This window comes from Neofelis nebulosa, chromosome 15 (genome assembly GCF_028018385.1).
Source record: "Neofelis nebulosa isolate mNeoNeb1 chromosome 15, mNeoNeb1.pri, whole genome shotgun sequence".
Lineage (NCBI taxonomy): Eukaryota > Metazoa > Chordata > Mammalia > Carnivora > Felidae > Neofelis > Neofelis nebulosa.
In genome coordinates, this window is record NC_080796.1 from 46,896,796 (window position 1) to 46,922,447 (window position 25,652).

Sequence of the window (25,652 nt, forward strand, 5' to 3'; positions counted from 1 at the left end):
TTCCTTAGCTGAAAGACACGGACGGTAACGGTGCCTACTCTGTAAGACTGATGTGAGGATTAAATTTGTTAACATGTTTATGTACAATAAGTGTTCAGCAAATGCTGGCTATTGTTTGTTAGCCATCTGATGGCAGACATTCACAAATTGATGGGCCTAACCTGCCACGTGCACATTCAAAATGATAATATTGGAATAGTGTATTTTAACATTCATGCTTGAAAATGAGAGTTCTTTTTTTTTTTTTTTTTTTAACGTTTATTCGTTGTTGAGAGACAGAGACAGAGTGTGAGTCGGGGAGGGGCAGAGAGAGAGAGGGAGACACAGAATCGGAAGCAGGCTCCGGGCTCCGAGCTGTCAGCACCAGGCCCGACGCGGGGCTCGAACTCACAAACCGTGAGATCATGACCTGAGCTGAAGTTGAACGCTTAACCGACTGAGCCACCCAGGCACCCCGATATTTCTTTTTTTTTTTTTTAATTTTTTTAATGTTTATTTTTGAGAGAAAGAGAGAGAGAAAGAGAGAGAGAGAGAGAGAAAGCATGAGTGTGGAAGAGAGAGAGAGAGAGAGAGAGAGAGAGAGAGAGAGAGACATGGAATCTGAAATCGGCTCCAGGCTCTGAGCGCGTGCCCCTACCCACCTCCTCTCCAGCAACCCTCAGCTTGTTCTCTATAGTTAAGAGCCTCTTATGGTTTGCCTCCCTCTCTGTTTTTATCTTATTTTATTTTTCCTTCCCCTTAATTCTTAAAAGAGCAGTGGTAGCACTCTGCAGGCTGTGTGGGGTTAATCTAGATCACGGTGTCTGTTCAAACCCAACAGGGCTGATAGAAGGAGGGAGTAAGCCAGGTATTCCAGAGGGGCAGCTGGATGTATGCTAGTTGCCATGGCAACCGATGCAGGCTGAGGCGTGGCCCCTCCTCTGATGTGTCCTAGTAACCTACAATTGAGCTGCTGGGGTTTTCACTGAGTTTTGAAGACATACAATTTGGTCGACAATCAGGATGGATCAGGGATTGAGGAAGCCGTTGAGATGGGTTTGGCTTTTCCCCACCAGCCCTGCCCACCTGCCTGCCTGTCCACTTGTCTCTCCTCTTTAATTGTCAGCTCCCTCCTCCTTTTTCCCACAAACCTGATATTCTGTGATAAACCAGCTGGGCTCAAGTAGTGTCTGGAAATTCCATGCAATCTGATATTACAGAAGGAGCATAAGTTTGTAAGTATGACAGGCCTGGGTTCAGATCCCAGCTCTGAGGCTTTGGGAAAGCTGTGAATCCATTCTAGTAGGAATAGTTCTATGGGAATAAGATTCCTATAAGGATGTTGTAGAATATGTGGCATTGATGTACCAGGTATGCAGCAGGGGCTCAGTAAATGTGACCTCCTTCCCTTCTCTTGGTTGGCTCCTGGAAAATTAAAGTGATAAAAGTCCTAAAGGACATGTGTAGAATGGAACATTTCCACCTAGATGGTGACACCCAGTTGCCCACTTGTCTGCCAAATCCTCTCCTTTCGGGAAGCCTTCTCTAATTCATCCCACTGCAATCCTGCCTGACTCTGAAAATCATCTTGGAACTTGTGTGTATAGTTTATACTGTCGTAACTTGTGCTTTTATGATTCTCTAACAATTGCATAGCATATATGGTTTACAAAACACTGTGTCTTATTATTTTATTTAATCTTAACACTGAATTAGATATTCTTTCCCCCAGTTTGCAAGTGAGGAAACTGCTTAACAGGGTTGCTGGGATCACATAACTTAAAAGTGGCAGCAACCAGGGGAAAACCCAGGCCCTCTGACTGCCTTGTCCTCTCCTTTTGTTGGTATACCTACTGCCTCACTGGGTATACCATGAAGCCCTTTCCCTCCGTGTTCAGCCCATGTGCCCCTTAAGCCCGGGAGGGGGCAGGCATCACGTGCCTCCCACTGGAGTAGGAGCTTCCCAGGGACAGAGACCTTGTCTTCTATTTTTTCTCAACACCCAGCAGAATATGTTCTCAGGTCACGCCATTGACTGGCCAGTGAATCATCGTTAGAGGTCTCTACTTGGAATGCCCTTAGGTGACCTCTCCATCTTCCAGGATAGGGTCTTGCTTTGGAGAGCCACCAAGTAGCCACAGCCAAGAGCTCAGGACCACAGGCACAAGGAGCAACCCAAGCCTCTGTGAATACAAGTTCTTGTTGACTCTGGCTCAAAGGCTAAGCTGTCCCAGGATGTCCATGAGGGGCCAGCTCTGGCCTCTGGGCTATCAGATGTCTCTGACCAGGCAGCAAAAGACCATTCATTGCAGCTAAGAAAGGCCAGCAGGCTAGGCAGGCAGGCTTACCCACTGAGCTGTGCATAGGGATGCCCTAAAGAGTCTGCAGGACTGGATTGTTCTTGCCTATATGTTGGGACAAGCTCAGGCAGATGTACAAAAGTCTAGATTTTGAAAAGCAGGCAGAAGGAAAGAGACAGTCCCAGAGAGACCCAAAGCACGTCGCTACATAACAGATCAACATTCACTGAATATGCAAGACAGGGTTGTGGGGAGACAAGGTGGGAGAGGCTGATGTTGGGGCATGTGCCATAGATAAACAGAGCCAGCGTGTTCGTGATGTGCACGCCAAGGAGGGGAATGAGAGACAGACAGACACTGTGTGAGACCCATCCAAACACGTGTGTGAGAGGCGGCTGGGTACAAAGAGGCTGTGTGCGCACTAATTCCAGTGGCAGGGGGTGGGGGGTGGGGAGGGTGCAAGCTTGCCGATGGGCAGGGGGTAGCAACCAGACGGGCAGAGAGCATGTCTGGGAGGTGGAAGGACTCTTCCAGAGAGGAGTGAGTGATGCTGTGTTCAGCCTGGGGGCCTGACCCAGAGCAGGGCAAGCCCTTCTCACCAGCCTACCCTTCCTGCCCTCTTTGGCCAGCTTGTGTTAGAAGAGTTCTTTTCTGTGCCCTGCCCTTCTTTCTTATGGGACATCTGCAGCCTGAAAGAAAGAGTCGCATCTTCAAGCTCCTTCCCACCCTCTTTTCCTGCCCGCTCACTCTCTTCCAGCTCCTTTCCCAGCCCTCTCCTCCTTGGTCACCTTTCTTAGTCTCTCTGCCATCCTTTACTTCAGTGTCTGGCTTCTGTCTCAGCCCCTGTGGGTTTGATGATAAGGCACAGTTCAGAAATGACACCATCTTCATGGACCCGGCCATGGGGACAGGCTCATGGCCAGGTTTGGGTGGTAGGACTTCTACCAGCAGGGGTTCCCAGGACTGCTGACATTCTGCCGAGTGTTAATAGGAGAGGAGGGGCAGAACTTATCATCTGCCTGTCACCATCCCTTCCTGAGCCACAAATCTGTAGAGGGGCGGGCAGGAAGAAAAGCCAGCTGCCCTGTGCCCTTCTGGAGTGAACTTTCCTCAGAGGATCCCTGTTTACCGGATTTAGCCAGGGCAAAAAGCTCCTTGTGTGAGGCTCCAGCTAAGAGATCCTGCTTTTCCCAGCTCTGAGGAGGTGCCCCTGAAGTCTGGGAGGCAGCAGCTACATGGTCTCTTATGTCTCTACCAGTCCCTGTGGTTAGTTTTCTGTTCTCGGGAGACAGGTTGGCAAAGTTGCTTAAACATTCCGGAGTCCAGGGGCGCCTGGGTGGCTCAGTAGGTTAAGTGTCTGACATCGGCTCAGGTCATGATCTCGCGGTTTGTGAGTTCGAGCCCCGCGTCAGGCTCTGTGCTGACAGCTCAGAGGCTGGAGCCTGCTTCAGATTCCGGGTCTCCTCCTCTCTGTGCCCCTCCCATGCTCATGCTCTGTCTCTCTCTCTGTCTCTCAATAATAAATAAACCTTAAAAAGAAAATGAAAAAAAAAAAAAACAACATTCCGGAGTCCAACTGACCTGGATTTAATTCTCGTGTTTGCCACTCACCATTTGCATGACCTTGGATAAGTTACTTAGCCTCTTTGTGCTTCATCTCATTGTCTGAAAGGAAGGATGATAATGCCCACTTCATTCTATTTATTAATATATTTAATAAATATTTGTAGAGTACCTACTATATACAAGACATGTGGAGCTAAAGCAAGGGACAAAAATAGACATTGTTCTTAAACTCATATATGAAAAAGAGCTGGCAAATAAATAAATACCTACTAGATTAGGTGACTCTCTGTGGCATCAGGAAATAAAGCAGGGTACAGCAGGGTACGGGGCAGAGACTGACAGGGTGGGGGCTATTTGAGATCCGGTGGTCAGGGAAGGCTTCACTATGCACAGAAGAGCATGTGCAAAGGCCCTGAGGCAAGAAGGGGCACGTGTTCAAGAAACTGCCACGAGGTCAGTGTGGCTGACACAGAGTAAACAAGGAAGAGAGTAGTCAGAAGTGAGATCAGCAGGTAGGCAGGGGCCAGGTAATAAAGGGTCTTCTGTACCAAGGTGAGGACTTTGACTTTTCTTCTAAGTGAGAGGGGAGACCCACAGGAAGGTCTCAGGGAGAGGAGTGATGAGGTCTGACATGTTTGGTAAAGGGCCTGCCTGGCTACTGTGAGGAAAAGAGCCACAGGGAAATCAGGGAGAACCTGGACAGGAAGGTGCTACAATAATCTAGGCAAGAGAAGGTGATGGCTTGGACCAGGGAGGGGGAGGCGGACGTAGACATGTTGAGAGGGGTTTCGAGAATAAAAGGGACGATACATTGACAATGCCTCCTCAACGCGTATGAGATTTCTATTCCTCTCCGGATATTAGAGCCCCAGCTCAGTGAAGGAGAACCTGGGGCGGTGGGTGCTGGGGTTGTTCTGAAGTCATTGCTTCTGGCCTCAGGCGTCTGAGCTGGAGGCCTTACAGACACATGCGCGCATACGCACACATCTGCCCACAGAGGCCAGCTGAGGGTCTGTCGAGGCTTTATTGGGATGATTCCCATGATCCCATCTGTCCCATGTTCTCAGAGCCACACAGAGAGCTGGCGGTTGGGGATGGTGGCAGGAGGATATGAAGCTAAGGACTGCTAAAACAGTAGCTCGCTGTTTAAGATTTGATGGGGCTGCCTCCTCTCTGCTGCCTCTCCCAGCTGCGGGGCGGTGAGAAAGGCAGGTTTCCTCAGAGGTCATGTAAATATTTGCGGAGCAGTAACACAGCTGGGCGCGGAACCCTCTCTTCTCGCTGGCCCATTTGCTACCCCAAAGACTTCTCAGCTGGGATCGGCACTGGGCTTTGGGACACTCCGCTGTGCGTCTACTGACTCCAGGGCCCCCGATCCAAACTCGCCCCCACCTACCCTCAGAACCTTTCTGTCTGAGCCTCAGCTGGCCCTGGGGAGGGACTTGGTGAGAAGTGGGAGCACAGAACCAGTGAGATCACGGCCCTGGGAATCAGGAAGCCTGGTAAAGAGCCTTGAACGAGTCACTCGCACTTTCAGAGCCCTAATTTCCTCCTCTGTGAAAATGAGGGACTTGAACCAGTGAGCTTTACCTACCTTTTGGGCCCTGACATTCTGGATTATCTGACCCCACGAAGGGGGTCTGTCCCAGGCTACCTGGCATGTCCTCTAGGAAGGGCCTGGAAGTTGGTGAGGGAAGGTACTGCCTTAGGAGGTCAAGAGCAGAGAGAAGCCCACCAGGGTAATGCACAAGGAGCTCTTGAAAACTCAGCCATCCCTGAGAAGAAATTCACTGGATAAAATCCAATTTTTTTTTTTAATTTTTTTTTTAACTTTTATTTTATTTTTGAGACAGAGAGAGACAGCATGAATGGGGGAGGGCCAGAGAGAGAGGGAGACACAGAATCTGAAACAGGCTCCAGGCTCTGAGCGGTCAGCACAGAGCCTGACGCAGGGCTCAAACTCATGGACCGCGAGATCATGACCTGAGCCGAAGTCGGACGCTTAACCGACTGAGCCACCCAGGCGCCCCTTTTTTTTAATTTTTTTTTAAAGTTTATTTATTTTGAGAGAAAGGGAGTGAGTGCATGGGGGAGGGGCAGAGAGAGAGAGAGAGAGAGAGAGAGAGAATCCCAAGCAGGCCTTGTGTTGTCAGTGCAGAGCCTGACACAGGGCTTGAACTCACAAACTATGAGATTATGGCCTGAGTCAGACGCTTAACCAACAGAGCCACTCAGATGCCCATTTCTAATAAAGAATGATCCCTGGCCTAGAACTAATGTCATCATGGCTTCTGTACCTGTGGCCAAAGTACCTGAGGCCACTCTCTTAACCTTTAATGTTCTAAAGCAAGCATAGTAACATCTGCCTCACCTTAGAGCATTAGGTTGTTTGCAAATAAAATCATAATTGTGAAAGTGTCACCACAGGGGCTGTGAATGATTTTTATAGGTGTTTCTATCAAGGTCTCACTGATTCCCCCAGGAGTCAGTGGGGTCATTACGGGATCTGGGAGTAGGTTTTAAAAGCTGGGGTTAGAGGGGCACCCGGGTGGCTCAGTCGGTTAAGTGTCCAACTTCCGCTTAGGTCATGATCTCATGGTTTGGCACAGGTTCAAGCCCCGCGTCGGGCTCTGCGCTGACAACACAGAGTCTGCTTCAGATTCTGTGTCTCCCTGTCTCTGTCTCTGCCTTTCCCCCACTTGTGTGTGTGCACACGCTCTGTGTCTCTCTCTCTCTCTCTCTCTCTGTCTTTCTCAAAAATAAACATTAAAAAGAATAAATAAAAGCAGGGGTTAGAGATGTGGCCAGGTCATTCTCCATGGAGAGCATCAGGATCCCACCTCAGTGTGTGGCCACAGGGTTAATTCATCAGGGTCCTCCCCCACGTCCTTTCCCCTGTCCCTCCAATCTGGCTTAATCCTTTCCCTTTCTCATCACCCCTTCCTATGTGGTAAGATGCTTTTTTTTCTGCCTCAACCAAGATGCTGCCAGCTCAGCCTGGCCGGGATGTGGAGGGGTCTTGGGGCTCAGCTTGCCCCCACAGACCCCAAGGAAGCTTCTCTGACTGGCCCAGACTTGTGGAGGGGCAGGGCCTTTGCCACCTAAGGAAGTAAATAGCTTCATAATTGACGGGAAAGAGGGGAAGTGAGGGTAGGTCAAGGGGCAGAGGTTCCGAGTGGTGGATGCTTACCCTGGGACTCTGGTCTTCTCAAGAATCTCCCTTCTGGGTCTCACCAGGAAATCAGGTGTGTAGTCAGGCCTGACAGGGGACACTGGAACCCAGAAGCCCCCAGGCAGGTGACGCTGGAACTCAGACCACATGGAACTTTCTGGCAAATCTTTCTCTCTTTTTGTGTGGCTCACTCTGACCAACTCCATTAACCTTTGAGATTATGGTCAGGGACACAACCCGAGCCTCCCACTAACCATCTTTGAATGTCCCTGCTGGCAATGGTGTGGAAGACCTTGGTCCTGAGCCAGAGATCCTTTGGGGGGGGTGGGCGTGTTGTGGGGAGGGTATCGCCCCTCACAAGAATCTGGCTGAAAGATCTCATGCTTATTAGTCTGTGCTCTGCCCTCTGCTTTAGACATTTCCTAGCCTTTCCATGCCTCAGTTTCCCCCTTGTAAAGAGCCACTTTGATGATCCTGGCACGGGGGACAAATGAGATCATAGCTCTCAAGGGCTCTTTGCAGAGAAGCCAGAGGAGCACAGGGGAGGCCTATTTAAGATAGATGGGTCTTTTTCCTCTGTCCCCCTTTGGCTGGTGTTTTTTTTTTTGGTTTTTTTTTTTTTTTTTCTGGAAAAGTGCCTGACTCGTAGCTCCCTATCAGCAGGTGTCTTTCCTCCACTACCTGCATCAATTATCCTCCACCCCTTCTGCCCCAAGCTATTACTGTGCAGCCTGGGACCCAGAAAGAAGAGTTCAGAGTCACCCCCAACATGCCTCCCCACTGTAGTCAAGGCAACAAGGCCACCGTAACCCCCCAACTCTGCCACACCCCTGTGATGGGCAGGGTCAGGGCCTCGGCAAGCGCAGGAGCTGGGTCTGCTGACAGAGGAGGTTGTGTTTTACTGTCTTCACAGAAACCCCCAGACAGCATTTCTCTTCAGTGCTGTTGTCCAATTACCCAAAGTGCCTTGACCTGTTGGCTGAAAATAGCAAGTGCTAATTTGCATGCTATTTCTTTAAGTGGCAAAGCCTCTGGGACCCTGCTCCTTCCCCTGTAAAAGCCCACTGGAACCTCCACCAAGCAGAAAGGTAAGTAAGGTAGACACAACTGTGCAACCCACCTTCTTCATCGACAAGGAAAGAGGAACATACAGAGGAAAACCTCAGATTCTACTGGGTTCTAGCAGTTCAAGAATCAGACTCAAGGAGGAGGGGGGTTAGAGATCTTCTAGCCTAGAATCCCCTTGGGTGGGGGTGGGAGGACAAGGACAAGACTCAGGAGCTGAGAGTTCATCCCCTGTGCCCAGCTGCTGGCTGAGACTTGTTTTCTTTACAGCCTGCTCCCTAGTCCCTGTTGGGGGTGCAGAGCAGGAGGACGGGGAGGGCCAAAGGGAGCGTGGACAGGCTGCCTTGTGTGAGGAAGAGGGATAGGGCCACATGGGCTCTGCAGGGCTGTGAAGGAATGTTCTGAGACAGCACGGCCCCTACCCCAAAGACTCCTGTTCTTCTAAGTAAACCACTGTGCCTCAGCCTCACCTCTTTCAGTCTCCCCTCCTTCCCTCCAGGCTCTACCCAGAAAACCACAAAGGAGGAAACCTTATGGAAAATGCACAGCTAGATCTGGGGGAAAACATCCCCTGCTGGTGACATTCCCCTGGCTCAGAGTGATTTTGCTCAGGATTCCGTGCTGGCTGAGGCTAAAGAGAATCCCTTATGGTGCGTGTCACTATAAGCTGTTCCCCAGATGACCCAGGCCAGCCCCAACACAGCTGTGCAGGCAGAATCTCCCTGAGGAACTGATTATACTCACTCTCCATTTAGGGTGGTGGTGAAGAAGGGATGGCTGTGGACATGACCAGGACAGAAGAGCCAGGATAGGGATTTGGTCTAGGGACACCATCCTGGCCTGAGATGGGAGAATATGGTGGAGAAAACCAGCTGCCTTGCTCCAGTTCCCCTCAAAGCTGGTCTGCTTGAGACTCGGGGCATGCAAACTACTCAGAATAAAGGGAGTAAAAATCTATTTGCCCCCCACCCCATGCTTTGGGTGGGGGTGGGTTGAGGGGTGGGCTCTTTATACCCCTTTGATCTCAAAGCATATTTGGAAAACTTAATCCTAGTATGCACCCTCAGAAACAGACCCCTCCCCAACTCAAACTGTTCTAGGATCCAGAGACAGACTTCCGTCTGTGAGGTTTCCCACCCTCTAAGAATAGTGGTGCCCCCATCTAGAGCTGCAGCCCCAGGTCAGTGGCACTGGGCAATCAGAGGACTAGAGCCAGATGGGCTTTTAGGGAAAAGGGCTATCCGGAGCACTTAAAGCACCATCCAGGCTTCCTTAAAGGCTGGGGAGCTAGGAGGGGGTCAGGAGTGTGAATCTCCTCTGCCTTAACATTTGTGAAAACTGAGGCCCAGAAAGTAAAGGTGGTGAGATGACAGGCCTAGGAGAACACATAGGCCTGGGTATCTGTGTGTGCCTGGGTCACCCCAAGCTGCCCAAACACCAGAGACAACCGTTATCGCTGTGGTTCACTGTCATCTTAGTCCAGTACTTTGGGGGCTTTTTAAAAAAGATCATTGCTGTTGCTTTTGTTGCTGAAAGAAGTTGCACATATCACCTGTCCATTTCATAAAACGTAGTCTCCCCAGTTTGCCCAGATCACTTCGGGACCCAACCTTACACAGTCAGCCCCTTCCAGGAGCAAGGACTGTGGACTGGTGGAAGCAGGGCTGAGAGCATCTTTGCAGATCTCCTTCTTTGATGGGGAGAGTTAAGTTCTTAGGAAGACCCTGAAGGGAGCTCGGTGGGGGAACCCTGCTACTGGATCCCATTCTCTTCTTACTCTGCCACTAAAACCCTCCCATCTTAGGGTCCTTTTCTTCTTAACCAGTCAGCAGCAAACGCCTCCTGGATGAAGGCACTGACCCTTGCATGATGTGTACTGTTCTTTCTCCCTGGCAATCACCCCTCAACATGCACACCTTTCACCTAATCTATTCCCCCCCCCCCAAGTTGGAGAAATGTTAACTGCATCCCCCCAACCCCCCACAGGTTGTCTCACTACTGGAGGGCACACCTTCCACCCTTCCCCTTCCACCCCACTTCTCCAAGTAGAACAGCTCCCGAGCCAGCCTTTTTGGCTGTTTGTGCCCGTGGTCTGACCTTCATCCCCCACCACACTTCTTGTGTAGGTGATGTCCTGGTCCCCTGCTCTTACTCTGACTGATTTTTAGAGTCTGGAAAGGGGCCAGGAGGGGGCTGGGAGGAAACCCTGCCTGGGGAATGTTCAGCCCAGGCCTCCCCTACCCGTGCCCACCAGTGCACCCCAGTTTCCTGCCTCACTGCCCACACCCCCTTCTGCCTCTGTAGCGAGAGTAAGAGCGCCCAGGGGACCGCAGCTGGCAGCCCGGGGGTTAACTCTGAGGCAGCCCAGGTGGAGGTCGAGGACCCCAGCCCTCCTCTGCACCTCCCGGGCTTCCGAGGCCACCGGAAGGCTGAGGCTGCGGTGGCTCTTTGTCTACCTGCTCTGGGCGTTAAAGAGCCCGCTCTCTCAGCCTGCGTCGCCTGGGCTCGGGACAGAAGTCAGCAGCGGCAAAATGGGGCTCTGTCGCTTTAAGTACAGCTGGAGCCGTAAGTGCGAGCCCGGGTGGTGGGGAGGAAAGGGAGCGGAGGGCCGGCGAGCATTCGGTATCTGGTCCTCCGCGTGGCCCGGGCTCAGACCTCTTCGGGTGTCCGCGGTGCCGGGGAGCGCGGTCCGGGGAGGGCACTGGGTGCCCCCCCCCGCGAATGGCCGCCTGAGCCGGGGAAGATGCTCCATCTGCCCCTGCCCAGGTCGGGAAGGACGGTGAATTTCCCCCGCAGGTAAGCGCCCGGCTCCTGCCGCAGTGCTGGGGTCGGGTTGGGAGTCCCCCAGTCCCCCGCCGCCGCTCCAGGCTCCACCGCAGCAGTGGGTGTGGGGTCTGCAAGAAGGAGGGTCTTGGCCGCCCTGCTTCTATGACAGAAGGAGGGAGGAGTGCCAGCGCCGCCAGAGCTCTCTGGCTCCCCAAGAACGTTGGGCTGGTTGGCATTGGGAGTTGGAGGTGTGTGTTCAGAGGGGTCTGGGGAGGGGAGAGGGAAGGCACAGCAAGGCTCTTGGGCTCCCCAGAGACCTGGACAAAGCTGAGACAATAGCACAACTTGATTGAACTTGAATGGTTGCCTCTGCAGTGCATTGGAGGGGGAGGGGGGTGCGTCCTCCCACCCCACCCCCTTCCTCCGCTCTGGAGGGTCCGGGCTCTCCGGTACTTGGAGAGTGGAAGGGGAGGAGCCTTCAGCGGGAGGGTCTCCCTGACCCACAAGCTCTGGGGGTTGCCTGGGGTGGGGGGAGACGGAGGGGTGAGACCTGAGGTGGGGGGCTGGGGGTGAATTTGGGACCCCACAGCTGGTTTGATTCCTCTGAGAGGGAGTGAAGCCTGGGACTACTCTGGGAAGGGATGAACAGCAGGGGTATTTGGGAGATGCACTGTGGGGGACAGCAGACCAATCCTGGGCAGTGGTGAGGGGGGCCCAAGCCCAGAAGCTCCCCACTAAGGGGAGGGGAATGTGACCACAACCAGCCAGGGACCCCCCAGAGCTGACTTGGAAACTGCACTTCCAAGAGAGGATTAGGAAATTCCAGCAGCCAGAGGAAGAGAGTTGATGCTCTCTGTTTTTTTCTGGGAGCTTCCCACCCTAATATGCACATTCCCCTTAGCCTCCCTCTGACTTGGCTGCCTGGAGGAAGTTGGAGGTTAGGCCAGATGCCTGATGCGGAGACCACTCCCACCCCCAAGCCTCCTCACAGCTTTCTACCCCTAGAGCCAGACTTGCACCCCGTAACATGCTCCCCTTCCCCGTGGTTCCTTGGCAGGGAGCCTCAAGTGCTCTCTGGAAGCTCCGCTGCAACTCGGGCACACACGGGCCTAGGGTCAGAGTAACAGAACAGGGCAAGGCCTGGCAAGGGAGAGGCGACTGCAGCCCTGAGAGCCCTTGGAGGCCAGAGTCCCCCCGGCCCCAAACTTCTGTCCCCTACCGCAGTGGGACAACACGACAGCAACTCTGGAGTGGGACTTGGGACCCTTGGACTAACTTTGCTAGGATAACCTGTGGGAGATATCTTTCAGAGGAACCAGTTTATGAACCGAGACTACCTCTATTTAGGGACCTCTGGGGATTCTTCCTTCTGGGGAGATCCTGGGGTGAGTCCTGAGTCGCTGGGTCCCGAGGAAGGTAGAAGGAAGAGGCTGTTCCTAACCTTGTTCTCCACTTCTACAACTGTCAACCCAGTTCAGAAGCTACTTGAGGTCCACACGGGGTGTGCCTATGCAAGATTATAACTGCCGCTGGATCAAGATTTGCAGGGGTTCTACACTTGAGTTCTTTGCTTCCCTCACCCCTGGAAGATGTGAAAATCCTTTAGCTGGCTCCCATCACTCCTTTCCTACACACAGCCTTTTCTAGGTTACCCTATCATTCATTTCTTTTGAACTGATCTTCTCCCTGCCCCCCTGCAGTGCTCCACCCCACCCCAGGAGACCTAGGCTTTGTATAGTGAGCTTAGTGTCTATCCTGGGGCCACAGCTGCTGAGTACTCACCTAGCTCCTTACCAGAGACAGACTTCTGGGCAGGTGTGCCAGGGCGGGGACCTGTCTGCCACAGCCCTGGGAGAGGAGCGGATCACATTACACCCACTCAGCCTGCTGCCTGCTAGGGTGGGGCTAGGTTGGGCTGTAGTTTCCTTTCCACCAAAGCCCGAGACTTTCAGGCCAATTGTTCTCGGTAGGTGAGGAGAGAGGGCATGTTGTAAAGTGGAAGTCAGTCCTCAAATCGCCAGAGTTCAAATATAAAATTTAACTACCCTGGCCGCAATCCATAGAGGGAGAGCTTAGCCCAGGCCTTTGCTCTGGAGACAGCTCTAAACCTTCCCTGTAAATGATGTTTGATTGGGGCCAACAGGGATCAAAGAGATGCTTGCCCTTCAGGCACAGGTTCCCCTAAGCTCCGAAGGAAGCAGCCAGGAGAGGATGTGAGGTATCGGGGTGAATGGCTTAATTGGCCCGCAGTATTTCCATGACCAGCTTTTGATGAGTTGAGCTGTGATCGGCCATTGGCCCCTTCCCTTGCCTCAGAGCAGATGCCTTTCCTTCCCAGATGCTTGGCAGGATTGCTCATCTATCATGGAAGGCTGTCTCCATAAGCACCATTCTTGCCCATCTCGAGTGTTACAGTCTCTCCTGGAGACCCCTCTCTTTCCTGCTCCAGAGATCACCATCCTTCAGATTCTTCCAAGCAGGGAACCTGGGGTGCAGGCATCTATCCCCTTCGGCATTCCAAGATTCCCTCTTAGAAAGGGCCCTTATAGAGCCTGGGGACCAGTGGGAAGGAGACCTGCTCACAACACTTGCATTGCTGAGCCTACAGAGACCCCTCCCCCCCGCCCCCCAGGGCATAGGGCTTCAGCTTGGCACAAACTCAACCTCTGCAAAAGGACAAAATGCCTGGGGACAGCGAAACCAACGAGCTGCTTCTTGTTAGTGGGTTTTATGGGGCTGGGCACAAGAGAGGCAAACCACACTTGTCGGCTTAACCTCTCGCCTCTAAGCCCCTGCCCTCTGCTTGGGAGGCAGGGAAGAGAGAGGTGCCAAGTAGGAAGCATCACAGTATGGAAGACAGTATGGCAGCAGGCTGTATCCAACATCTGAGCTGACCACTTTTCACCCCATAACGTGATGCTCCAAAAACGCCATCTATGCTAAGTGCTTTATAAACGTTCATTTATTTCATCCGTACAACAACCACACGAGGTATATTTTATTATCATCCCACTTTGGAAATGTAGAAACTGAGGCACAGGCAGGTTCAGTAATTGTATCACCGTGGTGGGATTTGTTTTCACACCTAGATCTGTCTGACTCTGAAGCCAACCCCTGAACACTGCAATAAGGTTATTCTCACCGACACTGATTAGGCGCAGGGAATGTTGACTTAAGGGTATTTGAGGCCTTAGCAAAGGTCTGGAGTTGGCCTCCAAGTCTAGTGAGAGAGAGGTGGGAAGAGCATGGAGTGTGCTGACCTGCCTGGGGACTAGGGCTCCACTACAGTTAACTTTGTGACCTTACAGAGGTTGCTTAGCCTCTGGCCTCAGTTTCCTTCTCCCTAAAATGGGCCTAACTCCCGACCAGTCTGCCTCACTAGGTCGTAGTCATGACACAAGCTGATGTGAAAAGCAAAGTGCTTTCAGCAAAGGAGCTTTTACAAGTGACATTTCCTAGTTGAGGTCCCTCTCAGGCAGTAGGAGTCCCTCCTGGATTCTTCAGTTTGCTTTTTTCCTTAGCGTTTTTTCCTTCCATTTTGCTAGGACCCTAATAAGGATGCCTATCCATATAATAGACTAAATAACTTCCTTGCTTAGAAATATATCTTTCACTTTTTTCTAAAATTCTTAATTACCCATCTTCAGATTTCTATTCAGTTCGAATTCTATGTTAACTAGAATGGCATATTTATACATCCTATTTTTTACTTTTTTCATCCTATTTTTTTTTAATGTTTATTTATTGTTGGGAGAGAGAGCATGAGTGGGGGAGAGGTGGCGGTGGGGGAGGGACAGAGGACCCACTCTGCGGGGGCCCAAAGTCACAAGAACCCTGAGATCATGACCTAAGCTGAAGTCAGATGCTCAACCAAGCAACCAACAGAGCCACCCAGGTGCCCCTATACACCAATTTCTTTGATGGCAGTTTACATAAAAATAGGCCACTTAAGGGCCTCTTTGGCTCAGGTCATGATCTCTCAAGTTTGTGAGCTCAAGCCCCATGTCGGTCTCTGTGCACACAGCTCAGAACCTGGAGACTGCTTCGGATTCTGTGTCTCCATCTCTCTCTCTGCCCCTCCCCCCCACTAATGCTCTGTCTCTCTCTAAAATAAATAAACATTTTAAAAAATAGGCCACTTAAAAAAAGTTTAATTGTTTAAAAAACACCTTATTTATTCAGCCTCTATTATGTGATAACTTTGTGCCAGTCATTATGCTAGGTGCTGGAGAAACAGAGCTAACACTTATTTGTTCGTTTGTTTATTTTTTAATGCTTATTTATTTATTTTGAGAGAGAGAGACCAGGGAAGGGGCAGAGAGAGAGGGAGACAGAGAATCTCCAGCAGGCTCTGCATTGCCAGTGCGGAATCTGATCGGGGGCTCAAGCTTACAAACCGTGAGATCATGACCTAGGCCAAAATTAAGAGTCAGATGCTTAACTGACTGAGCCATCGAGGCGTTCCCATTTATTTTTTTTAAAGTTTGTTAGTTTATTTGTGACAGAAAGAGAGAGAGAGTGAGCAGGGCAGGGGCAGAGAAAGGGGAAGAGAAAATCTCAAGCAGGCTCCGCTCTGTCAGCAGAGAGCCCGACCCGGGGCTGAAACTAACAAACCGTGAGTGAGATCGTGACCTGAGCCAGAACCAAGAGTCAGATGCTTAACCATCTGAGCCACCCAGGCGCCCCTGTTTGTTTGTTCATTCATTCAACAACCTGTAGCGAGTGCCTCACAGATCCCAGGGAACTGAGAGTTCAATAGTGATCAGTTAGACCGACATAATAGTCCCTGCCCTCAGGAAGCTTATATTTTGCGGGGGGTGAAAACGGATAAATAAAAGTCAACAAGCGCATACCTACATTTTATTTTAAATCATGAGAACCGTGACAAGGAATAATGCCCGAGGATGCAGTCTGGTGGAGGAAACCACAAATAATTGGGACACCAGATCATACGTGCAGTAAGTGGAAGCAAGCAGGGAGGGGCCGTAGTTTGAGCGGTCAGGGAGGACTTGACTGAAAGATGGCATTTTCACTGGGCCTTGAAGCAAAAATAAGAGTTTTCCAGAGGAACAAGAGCTCATTTGAGGAGAGAGGGAGGCGTTTTCCTCAGTTGAGAGGCTATATGTCATCTTCTATTTTCTCTGCCCAGACCCACCATCACTGTGGCTTCTTTGATCACAGAGCCTCCTTGTCTAAGGCAGAACTCTGAAACAGACAACTGAGTAAATGTTTCACTGCTCAGCACCACCAGGAATCCTCTCTGGAAGCCTTTGATAATGCAAACGGCTTGCTTGTCCCCGCCCCGGCAGCGGTGGGTGGGGGGGGGGGGGGGTCGGGGTGGGAACGGGGTCAGTTACATCTCAGGTGAAGTTCATGACCAGAATGATGGACTGCCCTTGTCTTTGCCATTAAAGCAGAGTCAAATAACGCTACGCCTATGGAGAATGTGTCCGATATGAGAATTCATCCTCACCCTGACTTTCTTGGGATGCTTTAGGAATTTCCTAGAAATACCAAATTCTTGGACAGTATTGGACATTTAAATCTTAGGAAGCCTCTATCCCGTGAATACTCTGACACATCACTCAGGGAGACATATTGAAAAGGAAAGAACATGAAAACCCCCTGTCCGTGTGCATGTGTCCCTGCACAACAGCCTGGCCACTGGCCTGTTTACACAGTCAACACAATCAAGAAATGCTGGATGCCAGGAAGCCTGGGTGGCTCAGTCAGTTAAGTGTCCGACTTCGGCTCAGGTCATGTCATGGTTCATGAGTTTGAGCCCCGCATCTGGCTCTCTGCTGTCAGCAAGGAGCCTGCTTGGGATCCTCTGTGTCCCTCTCTCTCTGTCCCTCTCCTTCTCACACACTCGTATGCATTCTCTCTCTCTCTCTCAACAATAACTAAACATCAAAAGAAAAGCTTGATGTAACCCACAGACTTACAGAGGATGTAGCAAATCCCTCATAAACTGGTTTTCCTGTTGAATGTATGGCTACAGGTGCCATTTGAGTAGGGGGTAGGGGATTCAAAAGAGGAGAGCAGAGGGAAGTTGTGTACCTACCTACCTGCTGGGACCTGAGCTGGGTGCTTTTTGACCTTGTCTACTCCTCCTAGTAACCAAGAAGGGCTGATGGGGATGTGGCCATTTTTGTGATGTGCGCATGCATTCAGGAAGGGGAACATGCCTGTCCCAAGTCACAGCCAGGAAGTGGTGGAGCAGAAATTCAGACAGCTCTGCCTGGCTGCACAGCCCATTCCACCATAGACTGAATGTGAGGCCTAGGAGCCTGGCGCTTTCTGCAAGCTTGAGAATGCCGCGGCTCCCTGCTGGGATGGTCATTTTTTAGAAAGGAGAGCTGTTAATGAGGTTCTCCAACCTCCAGGGAAGCAGCTTTCCAGCTTTTTTTTTTTTTTCGTATCCATTTATCATATGGTGGTGTTTTTGTCTAATCATAAGTTCCTAGGGGCCAGGGACTCTTACTCAAGCGGTGTCTCTGTGGAATTTAATAGTGACAACACATAGCTCACAGGATTCTATTATAAGCGCTTAATGTAACAGTACAAATTTATATATACCGTGCTTAGCCTGTGCCACATCACACTTAGAGCTGTTTAGATTGGGTCAGGTCCTATCTCCCGAAATATAACAGCTACATATCAGTCAGCCACCAGTGAGTATTTGTTAATTTCCTACTGTGTGCCAAGAATTGTGCTAATCACTACAAAGAGAAAAAAAGACCACTGCTTTCAATCCACATGATAGTATGATTAACCTGTTACAGGGTCAGATGTTGACTCCTGGCACTAGGAATAACAGTAGCTGGAAATAGGGAGCAAGCAAGTCGAAAATGTAAAGAAAGACTGAAAACCAGGTCTACGGACATTGCAGCAAGAGGACAGTGAGTGTGGCAGTCATGAAAAGTTCAAATGTAGACTGCAAGGAAATTTGGAGAGTGTATTCAGGAAGGAGGAAGGTTTTCAGGTATGGAAGAAGAGGGAGGGAGGGCCCTGGACCCAAGACGTGTCTTGAAGAAAATTTATGGAACAGGAAGATCATTGGGTAATAGGTAGGAAAACTGGAACATAAGACACATCCCAGTCTGTCATCTTTAATGTCCTGCTAGGCCCTCCTCATTCTTCTGGGAGTTGTCTGATGCGTGCACACATGCTCCTGCGAGAGCGAGTGTGTGTGTGTGTGTGTGTGTGTGTGTGCACGCACACACGCGCGTGCACACACATGCATGAAAGTGTTGTTTTTCAGGGTTGGCACATTTTCCCATGGATTATTTTCAATTCTTCTATAAGACTATACTAGATTACCAGGTTTTGATCCTGGTGATCTGCCAACTATGTGATTTTAAAAATAGGTTTTTAACAGCTTTAAACAGAAGTAGTATTTCTGCCAGTGAGTGGAATTATGGCCCAAAGGCCCTCAGGGAAAACAAATACTTGGGAATTATTCTTGGGTGTCAGGATTTCTGGAATTTGACCCCCTAGACACAGTGGCTAAGATAACAGCAATGTTCCGTGGCACACATCCTAGACGGTGTTCTTAATTCTCTCTGATACACAGTTGGAAAGCAGCACCTCTTTGGTTAATCAGACCCTGGAGATGGACGCCTCCTGTCTGGAAAGAGTTCCCTAATGAAATCCTTGTTTACATCGTGATGTGTTTCTGTGTTCTGAACATGTGTGCCATTTCTTCCTATTTCTTCCTGTTAAATATGTATTCGGTTCCCATAATTTATACTGTTTCTCCCCATTTAAGCTCGGCTCTCATAAATTCTAGGTGAACATCCTTGTAATTTCCAGGTCCCGGACTTGCAACCCAGATTTCCGTACCTGTTGCTACTAAGTGCTTGTTCTCGGAGGACTCTTCCAGAACTCGGAGCTCCCACAGCAGTCTCACATGAGTGGCCCTCTAATATATGGGATTCATGTTTGATAACTTTGCAGATACCTTTTAGGCTAGCATTGAGCTGATCTTGGGAGGGGAGGGGGTGGGAACGACTTACAAATCACCTTTTCCTGAAAAGGTGGCTCTCTGAATGAGGAAAATCCATAGAGACCACTAATCTCCATGCTTATCATGCATTTTAGAATTACTTTTGAAGTGTAATGAGCAGTATGTTAATTTATTAATTTTCCTCTCTTGTCTTTGTCCCATTAACAGGGTCTTTCTCCCCCAGACTCGTAAATTAAATGTGAAGGGGGAGGTATATGTAATAACACCAGTTTTCTCCTGTGGTTTCTAGAAATTGCTTTCATCTCCCATAGATGAATCTCATATTTGCCGTTATCTTTTAAGTGTTTGTTTTTCTTCTGGAGTCTCCATATGGAAATCCTGGCAAAGCTGTGGTCCCAGAGGATTAGCATATACGGCGTGTTTAGGAAGGGAGATGGAATCTGGGCTGCTACACTTCAGTTCCTTCAGCAGGGAAATTCCACCAGCCTCCACCCCGGCCTCTGAACCTCAGGGGGTAAAAGACCAGTCAGGTCCTAGGTCTGAAAAACTAACCATGCCTCCTGCAGGAGGGAGGAAGTCATTGCCTACTTTTGCACAGCCTGGTTCAGGAGCCTTCCTGCTATCTGAGAAACTAATTCTGGAAATTTGCACAGAGCTGTTCATTGTGGAAGCAGCTTTGATCCCCAGCAAGTCCAAAGCCCTTGGGAAAAAAAAAAAAAATCTTGCCGTGCCAGGGAGGCACTGCCATCTGTAGGAGACCCCCAAAGAAGTCGAAACTCCTGGGTCTGGTTCTGGTTTTCACATAACGGTCTGCTCTGGCAAGCCTCTTAGCCACTCCTTGTCTCTTTTATAAAGTTGAACTGTGACGCTGTCTAAACCAGAATGATTCTACCAGTAAAATAATGCCATCCAAGTAAAATAATGCTGGTTGAGTGATTTGAGCCCAAGGAATCAGAAATAACCTGAAGTTTTATTTCTGTCAGTTTCACTTTGCTTAGCCCCACTGTTGGTCTCCTGTTTAGCAAAGAAACCCAGAGGGGAAGCAAGGAGGAATATATTGAGGAGGAGGAAAGGTCAGAGGTGGAGCTACGCTAATGTCTTCAGCCTTATGAATTTCACCCTTGTCTTCCTGCGGTGCTTCCAGGCATCAGATAGAGCAGAGCCCTCCCCCCGGACTTGCTTTTTATGCCCTCCACACACTGAACACTAATTCTGCCCTTTGCTGTGTCTGTACCCATGTGCTCCCACCAGTCTAGCTCAACACTTACCAAGAGCTGTTTGTTCCCAAACGTCTTCATGCCAGTTGAAATTGTATCATTTGATGATTACACAAGGGGATGAAATGTGAGTGTAAAAAGAAAATCATTTCTATGAAAACTGCATTCTTGGAGGCTTTGGGGAGCTTGAAAAGGCAAATTGTCAGGAAAACCGTCATTGAGATAGGTGTAGGACTTAGAAGGTCCTGGGGGGCGTTTATAAAACTCTAGAAGGATTGTGCTCTCAGGTTGCTCTGGGTCATGACGATCTTGCTCCGCTGAAAGAAACTGACAGTGGAGACAACAGTGCATTGTGGTATAGGTGTGCAGAGTGGAGGTGGAAGAGCAGAAGTGTGTCGGGGAAAACCGGGCTGGTTCTCGTACTTTGAACCGCATAGTTCACGGGCACCTGTCTGGGTAATTTTCTGTAACAAGGACTTAGCTGCTGCAAGGATTTGACACATAATGAGCGCCCTAAGGAAGGTGTGCAAGGGCCTTCTCTGGAAGCCTTTGTATGTAGAAAAACACCCATCTGCCCGGATGATTTGCACATACATAGTAATGGGGGAGGATATGGCGGAGAGGAAACCGGTCACGGGTTTTTTTTGGGGGGGGGGGGGCAGGGCAAGTGGACCCTGAGCTTCTGCCTCCCTTCCAGCCCCATTAGGGCTTCGTTCTTCCAGATGTGAGAAAGGCAGAGGGTCTTCCTGGCACAGACCCCTTTTGGATAGCAGGGGTCTGTGCCAGGGAGCTGCAGGGACCCCTTTTCTAAGCTGAGAAGTGGCTCTGGGTCCACCCAGCATCCGAACAAAATGGAAGAAAGAACAGGATGTTTTTGTTCCTGTCTGTTGCCTGAAGGCACCTCTCCCAGAAACAAAACCAGTTTGATTTTGATTAACTTTCTCTTCTTTTAATTTCTATTTTCCTTCTTTTGACTTCTTTAAGGATTACGCCAAAGCCCCAGACTGATCATAAAGCCTCAGAACAGAGATTTCAATTCAGTTGCCCAAGAAAAGCATGTTAATACCAAAAGCAGTTTCCTAGCCAGTCATTTCCTGTGTTCCCCAAATTGTTATTTTTTCCTAAGATATGTATCTTTAGATAACAAAAACTGTTCTCCCTCTCGACCTGGGGAGGTGATGAGGCAGGAGGCAGTCGGAGGAAAGCATAAGTGAAGGACAAGTCAGAGAGGCTGGGAAAAGGGTTCCCGGGCTAAGTATGTGCTTTATATACAACCAGCATTGGAGTACATTTTTGGTACCGAAGGAAAGAGATGGAGCACCCAGAAATCTAATACTGACTTTGCCACTGACTTGTTCCACCGCCCAGGGCAAAATTCCCAGCCTCAGTTTCCCCTTCTTGGAAGGAGAATGAAGGGCACCGGCAGATGAGCCGCACACAGGCGGTTTGGAGGGAATGGAATGTTGTCTCAATGGAAAGTGCGTCGGTGAGGATTTGCTGCAGAAATGTGGCGATCCGATCTCACGGGGTGTTGAAAGCAATAACCAGTTATGAAAACGGCCAGGTATTTACGTTTGCAAAGCACTCCAGATACTTCAACACCTGATTCTGTGAAAACGGGGTCGGACATCTGCCTTACAGAAACGTTTGGTATATCTGACATTTGCAGGTGAGGGGTTGAGAAGTTTAAATCTTTTCAGTTCCCTGTTATTTTTCCCCCATTCATCCCTCATCCTTAAGCGGGCAGAATGTCATGCCTGGGGCATATAATGAGTGGCTTTTTACCTTGCCTGAACACCTGCATATCGTTTTGTTTCTCTGGAATAAGATCTTTACTTCATCCACTTACTGGTTAAGAATTAAGATTCCTTTTTCTTTTCATTCCTTTTGTTCAAGGCTTTGTGATAGGTGAGAGATGTGCTTACTTTCACATGCATGGAAGACTCACCCATAAAAATGAAGGTCTTTCACAATGCATTAGCTGGGTTTTCTCTGTGATGCTGACCTTTGACCCCCACGCACAATGTGGCATTCAGCTGTCCTGTTCTCTGAAGTGAAAAACCTTCAGAGCCCTCCACAAAGATATTTCACCAAGAGTAAGCAGGCCATGAACTAAATGACTTAAGATAAGAAAGCGGTTAATTCTGAGATAAAGATGAAGGCAAGAGGGCTGTAAAAATGACAATGCCCAACAGGCCAGATCAGTGATCCCCCCCCCTCGCCCCCCCCCCCATGGTGGGAGTGACAACTCAACCTTTCTTAAGACCTAGATTAAAGAGACAAGTAAACTTTCCATTCAATGGACTTTTTTAATGCTAGGATTTCTTTGGACAGACCTGCCCAGTGTTCCTTGGTAGGATTGATCAAAGAAGAGTGGAGAATCTTAGGGGGTTGGGGGGAGGAAGCTATTCAGAATGCATGAACCTAGGGGGCCTCTTGGGAGCACTGCTTTTGGAATCCTTATCAAGTGCTCTCATTCTAAGGGTCTCGGGGCTATAGGCATTTATGGGCTAGTTGGTAAGAAAGAACACTTCACAAGTAACACGTGGTCCCCGTCCTTACCTTAGAAAAAGTGCTGAGAAGGTGACAGATTACAGCATTGCCCGCTGCGCCCTGCCCTCTTACTGCTCTCTAGAAACATAAGGAAAGACTGAGACTTAGGAACAAGCCTTGGGTGTTTAATTGTAAGGTTGGTTGAGGAGCAGGAGACAGAGAGGCGAGGTAGGGAAAAGTCATGGTTTGGTTTACACACAAAAAAATTGCTCCCAAGGACTGCCTTCGGAATACTTGTCTGCCAGTTGAGCGAGGACATCCAGATTTCCGTGGTGTGAGGAAACTTCTTTCACTGTATCTACCTCACAGTGGTAACTTGCAAATTTTTCCCCCATGAAGCTTTATTTTTGGAGACCGCTGTAATTTACATGTTGGGACCTATTATTAACAGCTAGTTTTATGCTGTTGTTGGAAATCTTTACATTAGGAAAGAATGTATGGGTTGTTCGGGCCGGGGCAGGGAGGAGGCTCAGATGAAAGGTTACCTTGTATAGTATCTCAGATCCGTTTGGGATCGGAGAATGGATTGGAAACCCGCATCCCCCTAAGCCAAAAAAATTCTCTTGGTCGGCCTAGAAGTGTCTTCCCAAGTGAAGAGCATTCACTTATCTAAGAAGTGACTATTGTGGGGGAAAAGATACTGTAAATACTTTTTAGGTTGTCTATTTGGGCACCACTGTGGCATAACTATTGCAGTCCATCCGAGGAGAATTGATTAGCCCCTGTAGATGCTACATAGCATATTTTGTAAGTGGAAAAAGCAGAAGCAATTGTGCTATATTTAAATTTCAGCCCATATTTGGGTAATTGGAGAAAACCTCTTTTTTTTATTAAATTCTACCATCCAGTGTATGACCGGAAAACTTGGTGACCTCATATCTGACTACTGTCTGGGATCGGAGAGTGGTTAACATTGGTGTAAGAATGTATCTTTCAAATGCCTTTATTAAAGAGATCGGGGTAATGTTTTACAGTGCTTCTCCGATTATTCCTTCAAAATGATAGTGCTCAACTCAGATGCTGTGTATTTTGCATTGGTCAGGATAAGTGTTTTCCACAGAAATGACAAGGCTTCGGGTTCTCAAGATGGCTTTCATTATGAGAGGTCACGCAATTTTCACACATAAACAACTTCATAGCAGATTCTGCTTCTGTCTTGTGTTTTTAAGCTGTTCTGGGCAAACTCTGAAGAGGAGTTGTTTTCCAGAAACATATTGGGGGCTGTGTAAAGTGTTGGCCTCTAATGAGTAATTATACAGGGTGATTGTTTTTTTTTTTTTTTTTTAACGTTTATTTATTTTTGAGACAGAGAGAGACACAGCATGAACGGGGGAGGGGCAGAGAGAGAGGGAGACACAGAATCGGAAGCAGGCTCCAGGCTCTGAGCCATCAGCCCAGAGCCCGACGCGGGGCTCGACTCACGGACGGCGAGATCATGACCTGAGCTGAAGTCGGACGCTTAACCGACTGAGCCACCCAGGCGCCCCAGGGTGATTGTTTTTAAACTAAAGATGGAACAAAGAAGATCCTGGTAGAACCTTCCCAACTATAGGAACCCAAGCTGAAGCTATTATTCTCTTTGCCAAATCTAGGTACATTGCCAGTTTGCTGGCAAATGAAAGTCCAAGGAGGGGGAATGTGAAAGAAAATTAGGACCTGGGAACCCCCAGTAGAATAAAATTGCTTTGAAGAAGACATTTAGTAACAGTTGTTTTTCCATACGGCCTTCTTTCCCACCACAGACCCTGGTAGGATTCTCCACCATATCCCTAAAGGCATTTTAATATCCCATGCTTCATTCCTTCAGCATGTTTTTATTGAGAATCTACTCTGTGCCACACCCCTCCATCCAACCTCTCTTACCCTGTAGAAGAAGACGCTTTGCTGTCCTATATGCCAGGGAGAGAACTCCAAGGAAAATGGGTAGAATGAGAATACCAGTTAAGTCAAGGGCCACGTACAATGAAAGACCAAAATTGAAGGAGTCGGCAGAGGAAGAGGGAGTCTGGAAGGGGGGGAGCACAGGAAGAGAATGCTGTCACTGAGGCAAAGAGAAGAATTTCAAGGAGTGACGGACACTGACAGATGCAACTGACAGGCTGGAGAAAATACGACTAAAAAAATCCTAAGTGGATTTAGCAATATACAGAGCCTTGGTCATCCTGGCCAGAGGGATTTTAGTGAAGTGGTGAGGATGAAGTCCAAGTTCCTGTGGGTGGAGGAGTACATGTGAGGTAACGTGAAGACGGTGAGTGTAGGCAGTTTGAAAGGACATATGGTAGCCTACAAATGCGGGTTCCCCCCATGCAGCTCATGAGTGAGGAGGCACCAGGATCAAACCAGAGGTAACCATCTCCTGCCGGCTCTGCGTTTACTTTTTCAACGCTGTCATCGATGCTAGAATTTTTGCGTTACTTGTACCACAGGACACAATTTTATTTTGTCCTGTTATATTGATCTCCGATTCGGATGCACGATTCTCTGACACCAGCTGGGCATCCCACAATTCATCTGAATTCTGACACTGTCTACCTGGAGAGAGCATCAGATCCCCCAGGTGAAGGGCTCACTTCTACAAGATTGTTCCCACCCACTTCAGACGCCAGTTGCAAGTCCAGGCTGTCACCTGGGCTTCTGACCGCCCGGCTGTAGATCAGAGGTTCCCCCATCCCCTCCTTGGGTTGGATTAATGTGCTAAAGTAGGTCACAGAATTCAGGAAGACATTTCCTTACTTGAGGACCAGCTTATTATAAAAGGATACAACTCAGGAACAGCCAGATGGAAGAGACACATAGGGCAAGGTATGTGGGACGAGGTGTGGAGTTTCTGTGTCCCCTGAGTGGCTGTCTCAGCCGCTCCACATGTTCATCAACCCCAGAAGCTCTCCAAACGCTGTCCTTTTTGGTCTTTACGGGGGCTTCATTCTGTAGGTGTGGCTAATTAAATCATTGGCCTTTGCCAATTAATTCAACCTTAGAGGGACTGAAAGTTCCAACCTTCTAATCGTGTGATTCGTTCCCCAGGCAACCACTCCCCATCCTTAGGTGGGGTCCAAAAGTCACCA

General features: G+C 49.3%; 1 protein-coding gene across 8 annotated transcripts in view; it reads left to right on the forward strand.

Moving 5' to 3' along the window:
- Positions 1 to 25,652, forward strand: part of NAV1 (neuron navigator 1) — a 250,152-nt gene that overhangs the window by 165,158 nt on the left and 59,342 nt on the right. Inside the window, exon 1 of one of the 8 annotated variants that reach the window (XM_058700099.1) lies at positions 10,693 to 10,878. The exons of the other annotated variants lie outside the window; for them this stretch is intronic. Coding sequence (XP_058556082.1) covers positions 10,826 to 10,878 — 53 coding nt within the window. The 5' untranslated portion in view covers positions 10,693 to 10,825. Of the gene's footprint in view, positions 1 to 10,692; positions 10,879 to 25,652 lie in introns of those variants that run through there. 8 annotated transcript variants of the gene reach the window in all.